At 45.3% G+C, this 17,206-nt stretch overlaps 2 protein-coding genes across 6 annotated transcripts in view; both read right to left on the reverse strand.

Annotated features, from left to right (window-relative positions):
• Window positions 1-133: 133 nt before the first annotated feature.
• PLPP5 (phospholipid phosphatase 5) lies at window positions 134-5,228 on the reverse strand. The gene is given in 9 exon segments (XM_082444364.1): window positions 134-428; window positions 1,113-1,304; window positions 2,211-2,381; window positions 3,035-3,159; window positions 3,935-3,998; window positions 4,387-4,477; window positions 4,739-4,844; window positions 4,846-4,980; window positions 5,124-5,228. Coding segments are annotated over 8 exon segments (915 nt in total). The 5' UTR covers window positions 5,183-5,228; the 3' UTR covers window positions 134-428; window positions 1,113-1,140.
• A 404-nt stretch (window positions 5,229-5,632) lies between these two features.
• Window positions 5,633-17,206, reverse strand: part of NSD3 (nuclear receptor binding SET domain protein 3) — a 108,117-nt gene continuing 96,543 nt past the window's right edge. For 4 of the 5 annotated variants that reach the window (XM_082444314.1, XM_082444313.1, XM_082444316.1 and 1 more), the window contains 5 exons: window positions 16,191-16,307; window positions 14,414-14,555; window positions 12,779-12,885; window positions 12,019-12,223; window positions 5,633-11,600 (listed from right to left, as the gene is read on the reverse strand). In XM_082444314.1, the coding sequence (XP_082300440.1) occupies window positions 11,359-11,600; window positions 12,019-12,223; window positions 12,779-12,885; window positions 14,414-14,555; window positions 16,191-16,307 (813 nt within the window). In that variant the 3' untranslated portion in view covers window positions 5,633-11,358. The remainder of the gene's footprint in view (window positions 11,601-12,018; window positions 12,224-12,778; window positions 12,886-14,413; window positions 14,556-16,190; window positions 16,308-17,206) is intronic. The other variant, XM_082444315.1, reaches the window with a different exon arrangement.

Consider the following 17,206-nt stretch of genomic DNA (forward strand, 5'->3'; position numbering starts at 1 on the left):
GATGCTCCTTTGGTATTATTGACATCAGCCACTGCTATAGATAGTGGAATCACTTGTGTCAGATAGGGAATCTGGTGTCTAACTTTGGAAATGTTTCAGGTCTCAAATGGAACTTTAAGCACAAAAAACCACGTTCACCATTAGGAAAAAGATATATTGAAAATATGTTATAGAAATACACAAATCAAGGTCATATTTAAAATATAATCACAAAAAGAAAACAAATAAAATATAATCACAACACAGAGAAAGACCGTTATAGGTCCTACACCATCAGTTCCGCCGACGTCCCGTCATGGTCCCTTATACCCTACCGTGAGGGCGGGGCGGGAGGAGACTCATCTGCCCGCCAGACAGCCATGTCTGTGACTACCCTGCCCTGCCTTGGCCGCTTGGCACAGCTGGCGCATTTGGGCAGATCTTCAGTCCTGAGTGGAGGGAAAGCAGCTCGTGAGCACAGTTACACAAGTAAGGTGGAGAGAGTGAGTACTGAATCCACGCTCCTGACCAGTTTCTTTTTTATTGTGTTTACTCAGTAATTCAACAAATTATCAAATCGTTTATGTTTACAGTATTCAAAATGGACAGCAGTACTTAGCTGGACTTGAATAAGATATGCACAGTGGTAAATAAGCCAGAATTGGAGATTTTCCTATTTAAGGAGTGATGGAATTGCCACCAGAGAAAGTAAACAGAACTAAAATAATTTAATTGCTCATGCCCTAGATTTTAAGATTTTGAGCTATGGGAAATGGAAATTAAGTTCTGATAATCAATGCTAGCTTCTAGGATAAAGTGGGGCTAAGGTGAAAGCTTCTTTGTGACAGAATCATTCCAAGAACAGTACTGAAGTTAAGTGTAAAAACACTGCAGATCTTGGGATACCAATCCGGTGGGTCACATTCATAAGCTGGAAAGACCATGGAAAGATCTCATTACTGGAATGCGTGGCAAACAGTAGTTAAAAATGACCTTGACTCCTCGCAATAAATCCCTGTGAGCTAGGGAAACTGCATGATCATGGGGGCTCCTGTCCTCACCTGTACCTCTCAGGAGGTAAAAGGTCAGAAATTCTTGTCCTGGGCGTGGTGAGTTAGGAGGGGCTGATTCACCTGTTTTCCAGGGAGGCAGCTCCAGTGTCTAAACATCGAAATGACGAGGGTCGCCAGGCTGCTTTCGCGCGGTGGGAAGAGCAGGGCCGCGCTGCAGTGGTCTGTGGCACTGGGCGTCCGTCAGGGGAGGGTAGTACTGCCTGTAGCAGACGTAGGCGAACGTCAGGCCGATGGCGGATCCAGCCAGGACATCTGACGGCAGAGGAGACGGGCGTCCCCTCAGTCACGGTGGTGCCACCCGGCAGAGGGAGCTGGGCCCTCCAGGCTACTCTACTTGTTTAGCCGGCAAAACCCCTCAATTCCAGGCTTATCGGTTTTTTGGGTTTTCTTAATTTTATCGTACAGTTGCGGGATTGTCATTGTCAGGTTGTTCTCTAAACACCAAATCAAAACACATCTTTAGTTGGGTAGTTATAACAAGGCTTTCTCTGAGTTCACTGCATTGAATATTTTTAATTGAGAAGAATAATGAAGGTTCACTTAATGCTATCAGCAACTCCTTCTCACATTTAAAGGGTTCTAGAGGAAGGAATAAATTCTTCAGGAGTTGCCTCTCTTTGCAAAAATTTAGTTTATTCTTTAAAACTGAGCTCCTAAGGTCCTCTGGGCAATACTGTCAGCTTTTTTTTTTTTGAACTGTGGGCTTTCTGTGCAAATATTCTGTAATTTGGATGTTTTACTCTGTCATTCAACTTAAATTTCTTTGGTTTAATTACAATTTTATGTTTTCTTGAATTTTACTTTCATTTCTGAACAAAAATCTCAACGACAGTGAACTTGATTTTTAAGACAGTATAAGTAAATTGAACTTTGAGGTTGGTTGTAAAAAATTTCTTATAGAGTTTATTTTGAACTTATGATGCTTCAAAGTCATGGGAAAATCAGAATGTTCCTCCTTGGTAATCTGTTTAAAAGCTAACCGCGTGCTTTTTCATTTTCTGTGTGGCGATAAACGCATACTCAGTACAGAACGCAGGCCATCCTCTGCTCACTTGTCTGTTCATTCAGCAGACACCCGGGTAGCGTCTCCTGTGCCGAGTGCTAGAGAGAAACGATGGGAGAACGGTGGAGGCGTCCATGGCCTGATGCCTTGCTTACCTTGCCAGTGATGCTTGTAATCACAGGTGCGGGACAGTGCAATCACAGCTGCAAAGAGTAGGGGTGACAGAAAGGAACAGAACCTCCAGGATTTCCCTCGGCCTCGTGGTGTGAAGCAGTGTAACTTCCCTGCCAGGTAGAAGGACGCGAAGGCCAGACCAGCAAATGCAACTAGAAGAGGAAAAACCTCTAAGTATGTGTCTTTTAAAGAAAAAGAGGAGGCTAGCGGGTATGAACATGTTTTTCTCCCTTTTGGTAACTTTCGGTGTAGATCATCGATCTACATCGTCGGTTATGAGGGAGAAGGAAACAAAAGGGAACATACATAAAGGACCGTTTCCCAAAGTGAGTAACATTTACCCTGAGAATAGTTTTGGAATCCTAGCGATGGGACTTCACTTCCTGATGCGTTAGTTTCCTGAGGCATAAATGGGAATCATAAAAATAACAGTACCCATCTCATTGGGCTCTTTCTTTATGGTATCAAACAAGACACGAATCTAAAATGCTTTCGGAAGCACCTGACATACAGTAACTCTTCAATAAAGGTTAATATTTTCATGACTGGAACAAGATTGCAGGATTTAGGCAAATAAATAATACAGTAATAATAAAATGTTCAAATTTTATGAAGGTAAACTACTTCCTCTGTCCTCGAACATTTAATATTCGAGGTTCAAGCTTGTTATTAAAGAAGGGGGCTCTCCGATTTCTAGATGCAAGAACAAGAGTGCGTGAGATGTTCCCATCCTCACAAGCTTCCTAGGTTAAATTCAATGATCCAAAAAAAAAGCATAGATGTAGAGCCCACGTGGTATTCATACAGGAAGAATGTCCACTGGGGAAGCTCTTGCGGCCCTCGTTCACCACGTCCTCATCTCCTGTGCACATCAAGTCACGATGGGCTTGCCCGTCGGGGAAGCAACGGTAGAAGAAGTCTGGGCGCGGCCTGCAAGAAATAAGCAAGGTCTGAACGTGGATCATTTACAACTCCAGAAGTTATTTTTTGGTTGTGTTAGATACCTTCTTAACTGTCAGTCAAATAGTGTCCCAGGCAAAACAGTGAAACCGGATTGGATAGTCACCACTAAGAGAAAAGCCTTATTTCCAGGGTCAATATTTAAATCAGGAAGGAAAAAAAGCCACTGCGGCACATGGTTACTTTTCAGGGCAAAGAGTGGGTCGTGCTGCAGCTTCTGGGGGTGCTCTGGAGGGCCCCTACTCTGTGTCAGTGGGAAACGCTGTTCAGGGCAGAAAGGAGCCCGAGAGTCACCCGAGGGACCGAGGTAGAGGGAAGGGAGGGAGTGTTTGTTAGAAGAGAAAAACCAGGGCTTCCCTGGTGGCGCAGTGGTTGAGAATCCGCCTGCCAATGCAGGGGACACGGGTTCGAGCCCTGGTCTGGGAGGATCCCACATGCCGCGGAGCAACTGGGCCCGTGAGCCACAACTACTGAGCCTGCGCGTCTGGAGCCTGTGCTCCGCAACGGGAGAGGCCGCGATAGTGAGAGGCCCGCGCACCGCGAGGAAGAGTGGCCCTCGCTCGCCGCAACTAGAGAAAGCCCTCGCACAGAAACGAAGACCCAACACAGCCATAAATAAATAAATTAATTTAAAAAAAAGAAAGATCAGACTGACAATAAAGAGAAAAAGGCTACGGGGAAGATGTGGCAGCAGTTGCGTGCGCCTGCTCTCCTGGGGGGGCGGGCGGCAGCGCTGGGCACTCACCTCCCCACTATCAGTTTGACTGTGTTGGTGAAGACGCCGTTCAGAGCCAGGGCCAGGCTGGCAGCTGGAAGGCAACCGAAGTAGCTGCTGGTAGCGTCTGCCCAGGAGGAGCGGCCGGGTCCCTGTCTCGTTAGGCGCAGCCGCGGTCTCCGGGGACAGAGAAGCGCTCGGGCTCCAGCCGGAGCGGAGCGTGAGAATAATCCCGGCCCCCGGTGGCCACTCCGCCGTGGCACAGGGAGAACGCGCGACCCGGACTGAGGACGCGTCGGAGCTGCAAATAGTCCGGTGCACGCAGGTGCACCCAGGACGTGGAGCACGTCTCACGGGTAGCAGGCGGGGCACCCGGGAGACAGTCACCGAGGAACGCAGAGCTCGGCCCCCCCCCCACCGCAGCCGCAAGCCCCGTGGGGGCCCCCGCCTCCTGCTTACGGCGCTGGGGAGGCCGCGCTTACCCAGGCAGGCCTGCCGGCTGTCCGCTGCGTCCGCCTTCTTCAGACACCTGGCCAGGAGGACCGGGGCCAGAGGGGCCAGCAAGGCGACGACCTGCGCCGGACACGGCAGAGCTCAGCACACGAAAGGAAACAGGGCCGCCCCGAGAACGTCACACAGCTAGCTGGGAAAAGAGCTCCCACAGCAAGAGGGGTGAGTGCGGTGTCCCGGGTCTGCCTGCGGCTAGCTGGGCGCCGAGCTCCCGCGGGAGCCGCCGTCACCCCTCCTCTCAATGACCAGTTGCCCCGGGCCGCCCTGAGCAGCCGCCCTCGGACCCTGTCCCTGGAGCTGAAGCGGACGGACTTCTCTCTCAACCTGGCCCTTAACCGTTACGACGCGAAGGCTCGTCTTCAGCTCCGTGGCGGAGCCAGGGGGACCTGCCCGCTCCCTCCCTAGCGTTCGGCTCCGTGATAAGTGCGGTCAGAAGGAAGGCTGATTCTCCACGCACAAACATCGGCTTGGTGGCGAAATACTCTGCTTCCACGTACGGATTCCGGTAGAGCCACATCTCCTCGGGCTGGATGAGCCTCTGGAAGGGCGGGAGCAGCTCTGTTACCCTAAAGGGGACACAAAGGTGCGGGCGCGTCGGCGGCTTCCCGGAAGCGCGCGCGGAGCCCGGCCGGGCGGCAGGACCTACCGGCCCCGGGCTGGGGAGCGGGGCCGGGGGCCGGGGGCCGGGGGCCCGAGCGCAAGTCCTTACAGGAAGGCCGCGAACAGCGCGAGCCGCACGCCCACCTCCGCCGCCACCTCCTTCCCCATCACAGCGCGCGCGCTTAAGGCTGACGTGGCGGCGCCGAGGGAGGGGGCGCGGGGCGGGGCCGAGCGCGGGGGCGGGGCCGAGCGCGGGGCGGGGCCGAGCGCGGGGCGGGGCCGGCCCCAGCGCCTGAGACAGCGACGGACGGAAGTAAGGGGTCGCCCCAACTGTCTGTTCCCCGCCTGTCCGCGCGCCCGACGTTGCGTACCTTACCGAGGCCCGGGCCTTCCCTCCCGGGGACCACGCGGACTTCTCGTTTCCGGATCCAAGTCCCCTGAAGCACAGCGCGTGCTGCGGGAAGACGTGCCGGGCTCCCGCAGGACCGCATTGCGGGCCTCGCCGGCGCGATGGACGCGCTGGGTCTTTCGGCCCTGCGCTGGTCCCCTCGCGCCCAGGATGGCCTCTTGCCCACTGAGTGGTAGCAAGAAATTACGGGCAATGAACAAGTCCACATATTTAATTTGGAACATACGGGACAATTTATTGAAGTCAACCTCAAGCAAAATCTGATATCAGTGGAATGTCATTAAAAACCTTTCCAAATTAATCCTCACGGAAGCAAAAAACACATTTGAATTCCAAAGTATTTGTAAAATAAGAAAGGCAGCATCTCAGTAAATATAATGTACAAAAATTATATGTTCCTACCAGCACACACAGTAGTAAGAAGCTTAAATATTACAGGCAATGCTAATACACCGTAACTAGTCAACAATAAGCTATCTATATACAGGTTAACCAAGCTTTACACGTTTCACACTATGCAATAAAACATAGGCCAATCAACAAAATCCCCAAAATATCATATATCTTGAAGTCTATGTGGCAACATCAAGTCATTATACAGTAATGCCCTAGTGGAATACCCCCAGGGAAAATGAACACTAATCTTTAGTGTCAAGAGCTTCTAGCCAAGTCACAGAAACTCAAAAGAGACTGACTTAGTGAATATTGATGCTTTGTTATTAAAGACTCAAGTCTCAAGGGATTTAGGCAAAAAATAACAGTTCACAGGATCTACAAAGTTTATTACAGATAAACAAAGTACAGAAATAACCAATCTACAAAGGTAATTATCATAAAGATCACGAGGAAATGAGAGCAGAATCTGTAGGTATCTGTGTTTGTTGTGCAATATCACAAGTGGATACAAATGAATTTCTCCTATCAATTCCAATTATGCACACACCCTTGTATATAAAAAGAACCAGTTGTAGTCATCATTTAGCATCTTGGTTATCAGTGGCAACATGATTTTCTTTTTTTTTTTTTTAACACAGGGCATGTGACAGCACGAATGAGATAAAGAGCAATATTAGTGACAACAAAGTAAAAGTAAATTTTATCCAGTCCACTTCTAAACTGACAAGAATACCGTTTGAATCCCTCATTTAGGTCATCTGATGGATACCGAGAGGCATTTGCACACATCAGAAGTCTGTGGCAGGTGGGGAAGGGAAACCCGAGGGTGCTTTCTTGCCAACTAACAGGTGCAGTGATGGCACATAAGAAAACGAAGGACTGAATAAATGACTTTGGTAACTATTCATCTTTTCCCTTTTTCTTACACATTAATGACTCTGGGATGCCACCGAAGGACAGGTAATTCTCTTCCTCCTTCGTACATATGTGCCACATGCACCTGAACTTGTCACTTAAGCAATGGACTGAAAAGAACGGAAATGGGTTTGAAACACAGGTTACACCCAGCATTTCAGGAGTGTAACATAAGTGCACATTTTTGTTTTTTTCCCTACGCAGGCGTATATTAAAAGGAAAGAAGAGGTGCTTGGGGATAGGGTTGACAAAATAACAAAACAGAGAACATACATATGAAGTACTCGTATAAATGCTGCTGGTATTTCATGCAGGAGTCTCTTCCCCGAATGTGTGCACTGAATCTGAGAGAACTACTATGGACACTTCCGTCTGCAGAACTTCGCCTTTAATCCAAGTTCAAGAGGGTAAGAGACAAAACAGTATACAAAACAATGCTTTCTACTTCATAAATTTTAAAATAACTGTAAAATAAGGAGAATCTGAGGAGTTTCAAGTACTTAAAAAACCTGAATTCAATGAGGCAGAGGTCTCAATGTTAAAGTGGCTACTTCGTACCTGTGGTAAACACTATCACCCCCTCCCTTACCCTACTGTAACCCCCTTTCTCCCTGTACCCCACCCCGGATAAATGTCGGTAGATTTCAGTATATACAAATTCCCAACTCTTCGTATTTGTCAATATAGGGCAAAGCTGTCTAATTATATCTATTTCCGAGCCTATCTGGAAAGGGAAGCGAGTTCTACTGTTTGTTTACAAATAACCAGAGACCAATTCTAGGTGGCCCGAGGCCAAAGGAAGTTGTTCCAAATGATCACTTCATGTCTGCAGCAGCTCGGACAATGAGGGGGCTGTACACATCAGCCTTTTAAGAAGTAATTCAAGTCTAATTTGCACTGCCCAGCACAAGCAACTTCCCAATGTAGAAGGACATCAAGCGTGAGCTTCCCAAGCTGTCAAGACGCCACGGTAACTTGTTCTCTTATCCTAGTGGGACATGGCATGCGGCGGTACCTTGACTTTAAGGTGAATGCTAAAGAAGAGCTTTCTGTTTTAAAATGAAATGAAAGACAAGCAACAAATCCCTGGAGTCCAGAGACTGCGCTCCACACAGCTGGCCCATCTGTTTCCGAACCGCAGATCTGGGTTGGACCCTGACTGGGACACGCCATGCAGCGAGCTACTCTGAAGGGAAACTCTGCTTCCTGAGTCAGGAGAGAAGGGGTCCAACAGCCGCCCTGTCTGAGTCCCTTCCACGATCATCTCGGTGTTGTGAGTTTCCCAGCGTTCTTCACAGGCGTGCCTCCGAATACTCGGGGGAAATGGCAGCTGGGCGCTGGGAGCAGCCTTCCCCCTGCCCACCCCCCCTTTTTTTTTTTTTTTTTAGTTTTTAGATGTGTTCCTGATTTGAACACACAGAAATCTCCAAGTTTCAATGATTCTAAAAGTCAGCCTATTTTATAGCTTAGGCCAGAGCATTTCTGAGAATTAGGATAGGGTGGGAACTTGTTAAAAGAAAAATGAAAATAAAACCCACCTCACTCCTAACTCCAGCCCTGATCAGATCTTCAAGAAGTGACTCACTTCCTCCAGCTGCTTCCGCCTGCCAGGAACGCAAGGCCGTCCACCCGCCCCTTCCCAGCCGGCGACAGGACAGGCAGCTCCCGACTCCTCACACCCCCTCCCGCGCAGGGCCTGGAAGGCCTCCAGGATTTCACCTCTAGCTGTTACAGACCCGATTTCTGAAGATTTATGCTGATTATCAAAAATCTTACATTCGCTTCTTCCACCAAAGAGCCAACATAAGGTTAAAAAAAATACCCCCGTTATCCCATGCTGCTTTAAGCTATTTCATTTTCGGACAAGAATTAAAAACCAACCATTTACGCTCTGACCACAGACAGATTTAAAAGTTAACAAATAACAACTTCCAGCTACCAGTGAGCAACATGTCTTTTGCAAAATTTCATTGGTGAAGCACAGACAAGCACCCTGCATGGATACTATGCACATATAAAGCACAACTTATTCTTTTTCTGCTTCCATAGCCTGCACCTTTAAAATATACAAACTAGGCGACAGTACGAGGTGTGAGGAGAGCTCCCTGGCACTGCCAGGACTAAAAGCACGTTCCAGACCGTAAAGGACACTGGCGGACAAAGACCCCACGGCTGCGGTCAGCGATGGTGTTTTCCGCCCTGATTTCTGAAATGGCAGAACAACCCTATTAGCCAACCCCCCACCCCCCGGAAATTAAAAAACCTCAGCAGAGCTCTGCTACAGACACACAAACAAAATGTGACACGATGAAGAAGCTGCATAAAAATACTTAAACCTAAGGTATTTGTAGTATACAGGATATACCCTGGCTTACCATATAAAAGTCACCAGATATTAAATAGCACTAAGTCCAAAACAAAGCAAGGAGATAAGATTCCATGTTGGATACCGTTTCAACACGAGGTGCATTTCGAATATTAAAGGAAATCCTTCATGTTAGTAAGTTTAAAAAAGCAAACATTTATCATATACATATATAAAATAAAGTTTTAGTATGATAAAACCTAGATTTTCTTAAATTATTTTTTAAAAGGACATCAAACTAGATAATTGCTCAAGAGCAAACTTTAGTGTTTTGGTGAGCTGTAATTCATGTGACTTGTAGCAGTCGCATTTGGTAATACATATAGCATTTTCTATCTTGCTCTTTCTTTTGGGACCATATCTAATCAACAGAATTACTGGAGGCCCAATAAGTTACCTCAGAATTATTTGCTGGAATCAGGCAAATGGCAGTTTAGGAGCTTAAGTAAAGGAATTGTAGTGTTTTTTGTTTGTTTTCTTTTTTTTTTTTTTTTTAAACAAGAAAAAATCCAGTATAATTGCACATTTACATACAAAGAAAAAAAAAAAAAGAAGCACAAAACAGATTTTTTTCTCCTTTTTTCCAGAGAAGAATTCTAAATTGATAAGAAAAAGGAACACACAGCACAACTGAAGGAATGTTGTGGAGCATCTATCTTCCCTGCCTTTATAAGGTCACTGGGTACTTCTTGAGGGAAAATAAATGCTACCAGGTACCGGCAATTGTTAGCAGTCAAAATTCACAGAGAAGTTGACGTTCGTTCAAGCTAAACCTAGGCTTCTACTTAGTACAGTGTTACAACAATGTCTGACAGGACTAATTAATTCATACAGGGAATCCTGGAATATACATATTCCTAAGCATTAAAAGCAAGTGAGTTCTGTGGGCAGATATTCCGGTTCACTTGCGTCTATGAGCTCCAACCATTCTTGCTATCACTGCTTTCTGTGGAGCTCTCCCTAAGTGCTTCCTGCCATGAAGTGTGTTTGTGTGGCTCTCATTTACCCTGTAGAAGTACAAGTGCTTCCCCTTCCTCAGTGGGGGTGAGTTTAAGTACTGGGTAACTGTTTACATATAACTTGGGGATGCCCCCTACCACTTTCACCCCCAAATTAGGAACTGAACAAAAAGATCTATTCAAATACAGTTCAAATTCATTTGTGTAGTTTTCACCAGGACATGTGACTGAGTGGTCAGCTGACAAAGGGAATGTTTGCTTGGGAGAGGAAAGCAGAGACAGAAAATTAAAATGCCCGTAATTCTCTCCAAGTCAGACCAGGGTGTACATTAAATTGGATAGAAAATGGGGCTTATTTGACCCAACTTTTGGTCTGTGCCTTTCATCTCCCTTTAGCTGCCTTTACCAGTGTGTCAAGACAACAGGAATGACCATTCTAACTCTGTATTCATATCCACAGAGACACACTTCATCAAAAACACCCATTATCAGTGGAGAACGTTTCAAACTCAGTGAGGGCATCGATTTCTTTTTTTCTCCAAAACAAAAAACCAACAACAACATTATATACCTCTCTAGGTAAAGTTATATCGGAAAGCCCACCTAGTTTAAGACCACAGAGGTAATATTCACTGAGGCCTTTTGATTTCAAGAGGCCAGATTCAATACTCCCACAGAGCCCTTCTCTAAGACTACGAGAGGCGTCTGGAAGGGAAAGCGAAGCCAGCCTCCCTACTGCTCAGGAAAGAGGTATGTAAGACCACCATACCCTTTTCTAGAGGGCTTTCTGCAATTCCTACTTCACACACACACACACACACACACACACACACACACACACACACATTAGACTATCTGAACTACACTTCTCAAAATTTTAAAAATGAAAATAAATAAAGGAATGATGGCTACTTTTGCTTTTTACACCCAAGGAACACATCCTAGACTTTAAATTTATCTCATTAACAAAATTTTCTTTTCTCTTTGTTCTTATTTTAAAAGCGAAGACATCTCTTTTGCCAGCTGCAAAGGCATTGAAGCACAATAAAAGGCAAGAAAAGACCAAGGGAATCTAACCCTCCACAAAAGAATCCCCAGACTGACAGAACGAAACCGAAAAGCCAGACCCCACGAACGGCTTCTGCTTGCACGGCCTGGCTCCCCACCTTCACTTTAATAAGGCAGCGCTGATGGCCAAGGCTGCATGCACTGCAGCGGTCTCTTCTTGTACTAACGCATTCTCTACTGTTTTCTTTTCCTTTCTTCGTTTAAATAAAAAAAGAAGGAAATCACTGCCCGTTTATTCTTTGACTTCTTCTCCGTGATCTTGTGATTCCAATTTACATTTGATCTTGCTCCAGTATTCGGGTGACACGGGAGATACAGGGTCATGTTCAGAGCAGCAGAGACGGCCTTCCAGGGCGGAGGGCACCAGAGCCCCCTTTTCGTGATCTTTGCAGAACGAACGCGGACAGAACTCACAGAAGGACACAGCTGCGCCGCTGCACTCATCGCACTGATGCCACGGGCACTCCCACTTTCCTAGTGCGGGCGGGAAGAAGGGAAGGAGCCCAGTGAGTGCCCGTCCCCAACGCCCACAAGACACCCCACTTCCCACCTTCCTCTCGGACTGGGGACTGAACGCAGGTGACTATGACTCCAAACCTCAGCCAGCAGGGGTCTGGGTGCACCTGTCAGTGTGGCTGCGAGCTACTGCCCCAAACTCAACTAGGAGCCAACTACCACCTGTGGTAATGGACAGTGAGACACCAGTCCTTGCTCGCCCACGGGCGCCCCCCACCGGCACTGAGACAGATTTTTCACTAGCAAAACCTCTGCTTGCTACTGTTGCTTGTTCTCTCCAACGCCTCCTATCCCACGGCTCCACCCGGGGGCAGGACTGCCCGTATCTGAGTCAGGCATGGTGGGCAGGCCGGGCTCACGGGCAGGCCGGGCTCACCGTAGGGCGGCTGGGGCAGGTTGAGGCAGAGCAGGTGGTAGGCCTTGGGGCAGTCCTTCCTGTCGCACATGACCAGCTCGCCGCCGTCCCCGCACTGGAAGCAGTGATCTTCGTGCAGCTGCTTCGGCTCTGTTTTGATTTTTCGTCTCTTCTGCTTCAGCTTAGCGTTTTTTGCCTTTTCTTCAGTTGTGGACGCACATGCCGACTGGCAGGAAAGAGGGGGTCAGGTTTTAACGATCACAGTGCGTGAAGCTTTACGTAAAAGGGAGAGCCTACAACCTCACGTTCATTTAAATTCACCTGTTGTTCGGTTACCTAACACACCAGGAGGGCTTACCCTGTCACGGAACTGTAGTAAAAATAATTCATTTTTCATTGATTTTTGAATAGGTGTCTTTTTTTTTTTTTTTAATCGCAAAGACAACTGAGATAGCATTCACAGAACATAAAGTTCACCAATTTAAAGTGTATAATTCGGATACACTAAAGTGTGTTAGGATAGTGTGAATTTTTTTTTGAAGTTTTTGAAAAAGATCTTGCTAACTTCAAATTCAATCAGAAACACAGACATTTTCAGAACCTAACAGTTCTCACTAAGACATGCTCTAGTGGGAGGTCGGAGTCTAAACTCTGGGTAAACGCAACTGCTGGCCTGCAAACTAAACCACGTCCCCCCGGCCAGCACCTCCTGAGACAGCCTCAAACAAGCTTCTTCAGCAGCCCCCTCCCAGCCCCAGGGGCGCCCCCTGCAGCCACTGACCTTTGGCCGCACGCCGAGGAAACCACTGCAGTTATCCGCCCCGCAGTGGCACTCCGTCCGGCCGTTGCCCAGACAGTCCAGGTTGTAATTAAATGTTAGCTCCATCCCTAGGACACAAGAGAGAGAAGTATTCAGACTCAAGTCCTGGGGGAGAGAAATGCTGTCAAAGACACACCCTCACAACGAAAAAAGAGACACAATTCTGACATGAAGACCCTTCCATCCTCCATGTTCCACGCTGAAGACAGTGATGGGAAAAAGGAAAAAAACAAACAAAAAAAACAAAACAAAAAACTAGAGGAAAACATCCCATCCACCAATGATTAAAGCAAAAATAAATATTCTACAAAGACCATCATATTCTTTTCACTGAAGTGGTCAAAGACCATGTGACAGAGACCAAGAATCTGAAATCTGTGCTCAAGAAAAATGGGTTCTAGTTTAGTTCTCTTTTCTAAAACTAATTTACACTAGTTTCTAAATAAACAAAGACAAGACAAAGACAAAGATGACCGTGGAATTGTCACAGCCATACCATTTCCAGTAATTAGTGCCTCACATTATGATCAGAAAAGACTTCAAAATGCACATTTACTACATACACCAAAGACCCAGGGATTCAAACTAGGAGGTCGAAGCTTGCTTGCTTTCTTCTTCTTCTTTTTTTTTTAAATTTGGCCACACCATGCAGCAAATAGCAAATTGAATGTACACAGTCAGTCCCCTGCTTTTTACACATAACAGATTCCTAAGAACGTGTGCCAGAGTTAAACAAGGGACTTCCTGTTATGAAGTGGTTTCTTTCTCAGAAATTAAAAAAATTATATTAAGTACTGAATTTAACCCTGTCTTTTTGCCGTCGCCTTTAAGGACAGATTTCTAGCATTTTAATGTTTTGTTTTGTTTTGTTTTTTTGGCCACACCGCTCGGCTGCAGGATCTTAGCTCCCCAACCAGGGACCGAACCTGGGCCCCCGCAGTGAAAGCACCGAGTCCTAACCACTGGACCGCCAGGGAATTCCCAGTTCAAGCTTTCTTTAGCTGGACCTCAGCAATCCACAGCGAGTGCTAGAAACACAGTTTACATCCCTTTTAGCTCCAGCATTTCTCTTCCCACCCACTTTTCTACAGACTTAACAAACGAGAAATTAAGTCTTGCTGTTATTGATGCTGGATGGGTAAGGAAAAATGAAAGCAGTAACTCTGCTTTGAGGAGCGTTTTATGTCTAATTTGAAACAGACTGATTTTTCAAACTAAAATACAAAACAAAACCCCCCCACAAACAAACGAAGAAACCAGTTGATGGTAACAACTGGTTAATATTTTCTTTAATGTTAAAGAAAAAAAAAGGAAACAAAAGCTTAAACATTTGGTTACATTATACAGACAGCAATAATTTGGAGAACTAATTCAGCAGGATCATAGACACAGAATTCTGTGATACCCTCTCTTACTAAGCTCCCTTTTGCAGGATGTAGATGTTTACTTCCTATGGGCAGGTAACAATTCTAAATACAGCTCTTTATCTTATTTGAATAAATACTTGAGTGTCAAAACTTGTCTGACACTTGAGTGTCAGAATGTCCTGCCCTCAAAGACATACTTGCTTCCCGGGGAGGGGGCAGTCCCTTTTACCTGCAGGAATGTCACAAAGAGCAAAAAGGCCAACTCGAACATCTCCATTCACCGTCCACTTTTGTGTTTCACAGTTTGGATTACAACTGTGGTTCATAAAGCGAGAATAATTTCCCTTCGGGCCAGCGTCAATGATACGGTCCTTCAGAAAGAAAAGAAAGGAAAATTTCCTTTGACATGAAACTGAGCATAAGCGTGTCTGAGAAACATCCAACTCAGGCGAGAGCCACGAGGCAGCACTGTTTGCCAGCAGCTGAGGTCTGACGACCGACAGCTCCGAAAATGTGCTCGCAGCACAACTGACTAAGTTCTCTACTTTACATGATGACCAAGTCAAAAGCAAGTAAGATAAAGTGGAGTTTAGTTTCTTTTAAAGTTTGTTTTTAGAAACAAACACACCACAGAATAATGTGACTTAGATCAGCTGGCCATGGGCTTAACGAAAGGTATTTTCTGAGTAGAGGGCTCTCAGTTCGGATGCTACCTGAGACGGGAACTATGGTGTGTTGCTGTCAGCCTTCCTTTCCTGCTCTAAGCAAGAAGCAAAACTTGTAGGGGGGTAGATGGATGAGAGCTTAGGCCATAAAGAGGGAGGAAGGAAAAACAAGAAACTTCTCTGAATGAAGACTTGGAGATCTGACTGATGGAAGGGCTAGAGTTTGGGATATAATCTTCGTAGTCTATTTTTACTTATACAAAAGTTCAAAATACCATAAAAAGCTCAACATTTTGGCTCCCTGAATTTAAACTCTGATAGTCTGGGAAAGCTCTAGAAGATGGAGCCTCCCAGATGGCTGGAGGGGTCACCGGCAGTGAGGCTAGGATTTAAGGGGCCAATCAGCAGTCACAAATAAATGGCATTTTATGTTTATAAAGTATATGTTCATGAAGGTGGTAAAACTTTCAAACAATGACATTTCAGTTAAAATAGTACTTCTTTTAAATGATTTCTGGTTCTTGTAAGGCTATTCTGACTCAGTTTTAGAGACAGCCTGGAACATAGGAAACATGGGTACTAGTCTTGGCTCGTCATTAAACTGTAACAAGATATCCAACAAATCACTTATGGCTGGATCTCAGTTTCTCGGCCTCTGTAAATCAGAGGGCTGTGTTTTTTTAAAAATCTTTTATTGAAGTATAGTTTTACTGAAGTATAGTTATTGGTGTACAATATAAGTTACAGATGTACAATACAGTGAGTCACAATTTTTAAAGGTTATACTCCAGAGGACTGTTGAAGAAATTAAATGAAATAGTTTTGCTGTAATGTGCATCAAACAGCACTCACAGTTACATGTATTAAACCAGAAGTTTTACTGTCATTTTTCTTTTGACAGCATTCATTTTTCCTAACTCATAAAAAAAATTTAAATATATAGAACAATTTACAGTTAGGATTTTTGCTAAAGCAGAACTTTACTGGTGGTTTATAACTTAGAATTACAGAGCTGATTCTCTCCCTTGGAGATAAAGAAACTGAGGGCCAGGTGTTTCAGTGACTAAGAGCTGGGACTCAAATCCAGATGTGTCAACCCTGTTCCTGGTCATCTTCTCATTCACAGTGCGTCTCACATGACCTGTGCAAGGCGCCAGTAATCATTCACTTTTGTACTCTGGTATAATGAGCATATTATAGCGGGACACACACTGGTTACTGCAAACCATTATAATTTGCTTGAGAAAAACCAAATGAGAGGAAGGAAACTGAGTTTAACCTAAGACCACCAAACTAAACCAAAAAATCCTTTTTTCTTACCAAAAAAAAAAGCAATTTTACCTTGGTAACAGTTAACATATAAAAATTAGTTACACTGTTCTCGTGGGCTCGCTTGATTCGCAATCTGCATTCTTCCTCATCAATTAATTCGCCAACATATTCATTTACAAATTCACCCTGCAGAGGAGCACGCAATATATAAATGTACAATCAGTGTATCCTATTAGAAAGCATTCCTTAACATTACATGTATAGTCCGAGAATTAACCAAAAACATTCCTGGAAATACAACTATAGTACAAAATAAAACCAGAAAATTGACATTGGTACAATCTACAAGCCTTATTCATATTTCGCCGATTTCACAGGCACTCATTTGTGTGTGTTATGTGTGCATGCGTGTAGTTCTATGGGATTCTACCAGGTGTAGAGTCAGGTAACCACCACCACAAGCAAGATACAGAACTGTCCCGTCAGCACAGATGCCCGGTGCTTCTCCTTCATAACCACACCCATCCTCCATCCCTAATCTGTTCTCCAACTCTATAGTTCTTCTAAAAATTTGTTTTATTGAAGTATAGTTGATTTACAATGTTGTGTTAATTTCTGCCGTACAGCAAAGTGATTCAGTTATACATATATTCTTTTTTATATCCTTTTCCATTATGGTTTATCACCGGATATTGGATATAGTTCCCTGTGCAAAGAACAGTAGGACCTTGTCCAACTCCATAGTTCCGTCATTTCGAGAGTGTTCTATAAATGGAATCACAGTACATAACCTTTAGAGACTGGATTTTTAACTTAAAGCTGAGCCTAATTCCCTTGAGATCCATCTAGGTTGTATGTATTAACAGTTCATTCTTCTGTCACTGCTGAGTGCTGTGCCGCAGCAAGGACGCACCACAGTCTGTGTGACCGGTCACCGGCTGGAGAACGTGTGAATGGTCTCCAAGTTTTGGCTATTACAAATAAAGCTGCTGTGAGCATTCTGATAAAGTGTTTGTGCAGACAGAGGTTTTCACTTCTCTGGGATACATGCTGGGTCATATGGTGAGCACATGTTTAATTTCTTA

Source organism: Balaenoptera physalus, assembly GCF_965194825.1.
Source record: "Balaenoptera physalus genome assembly, chromosome: 21".
NCBI lineage: Eukaryota > Metazoa > Chordata > Mammalia > Artiodactyla > Balaenopteridae > Balaenoptera > Balaenoptera physalus.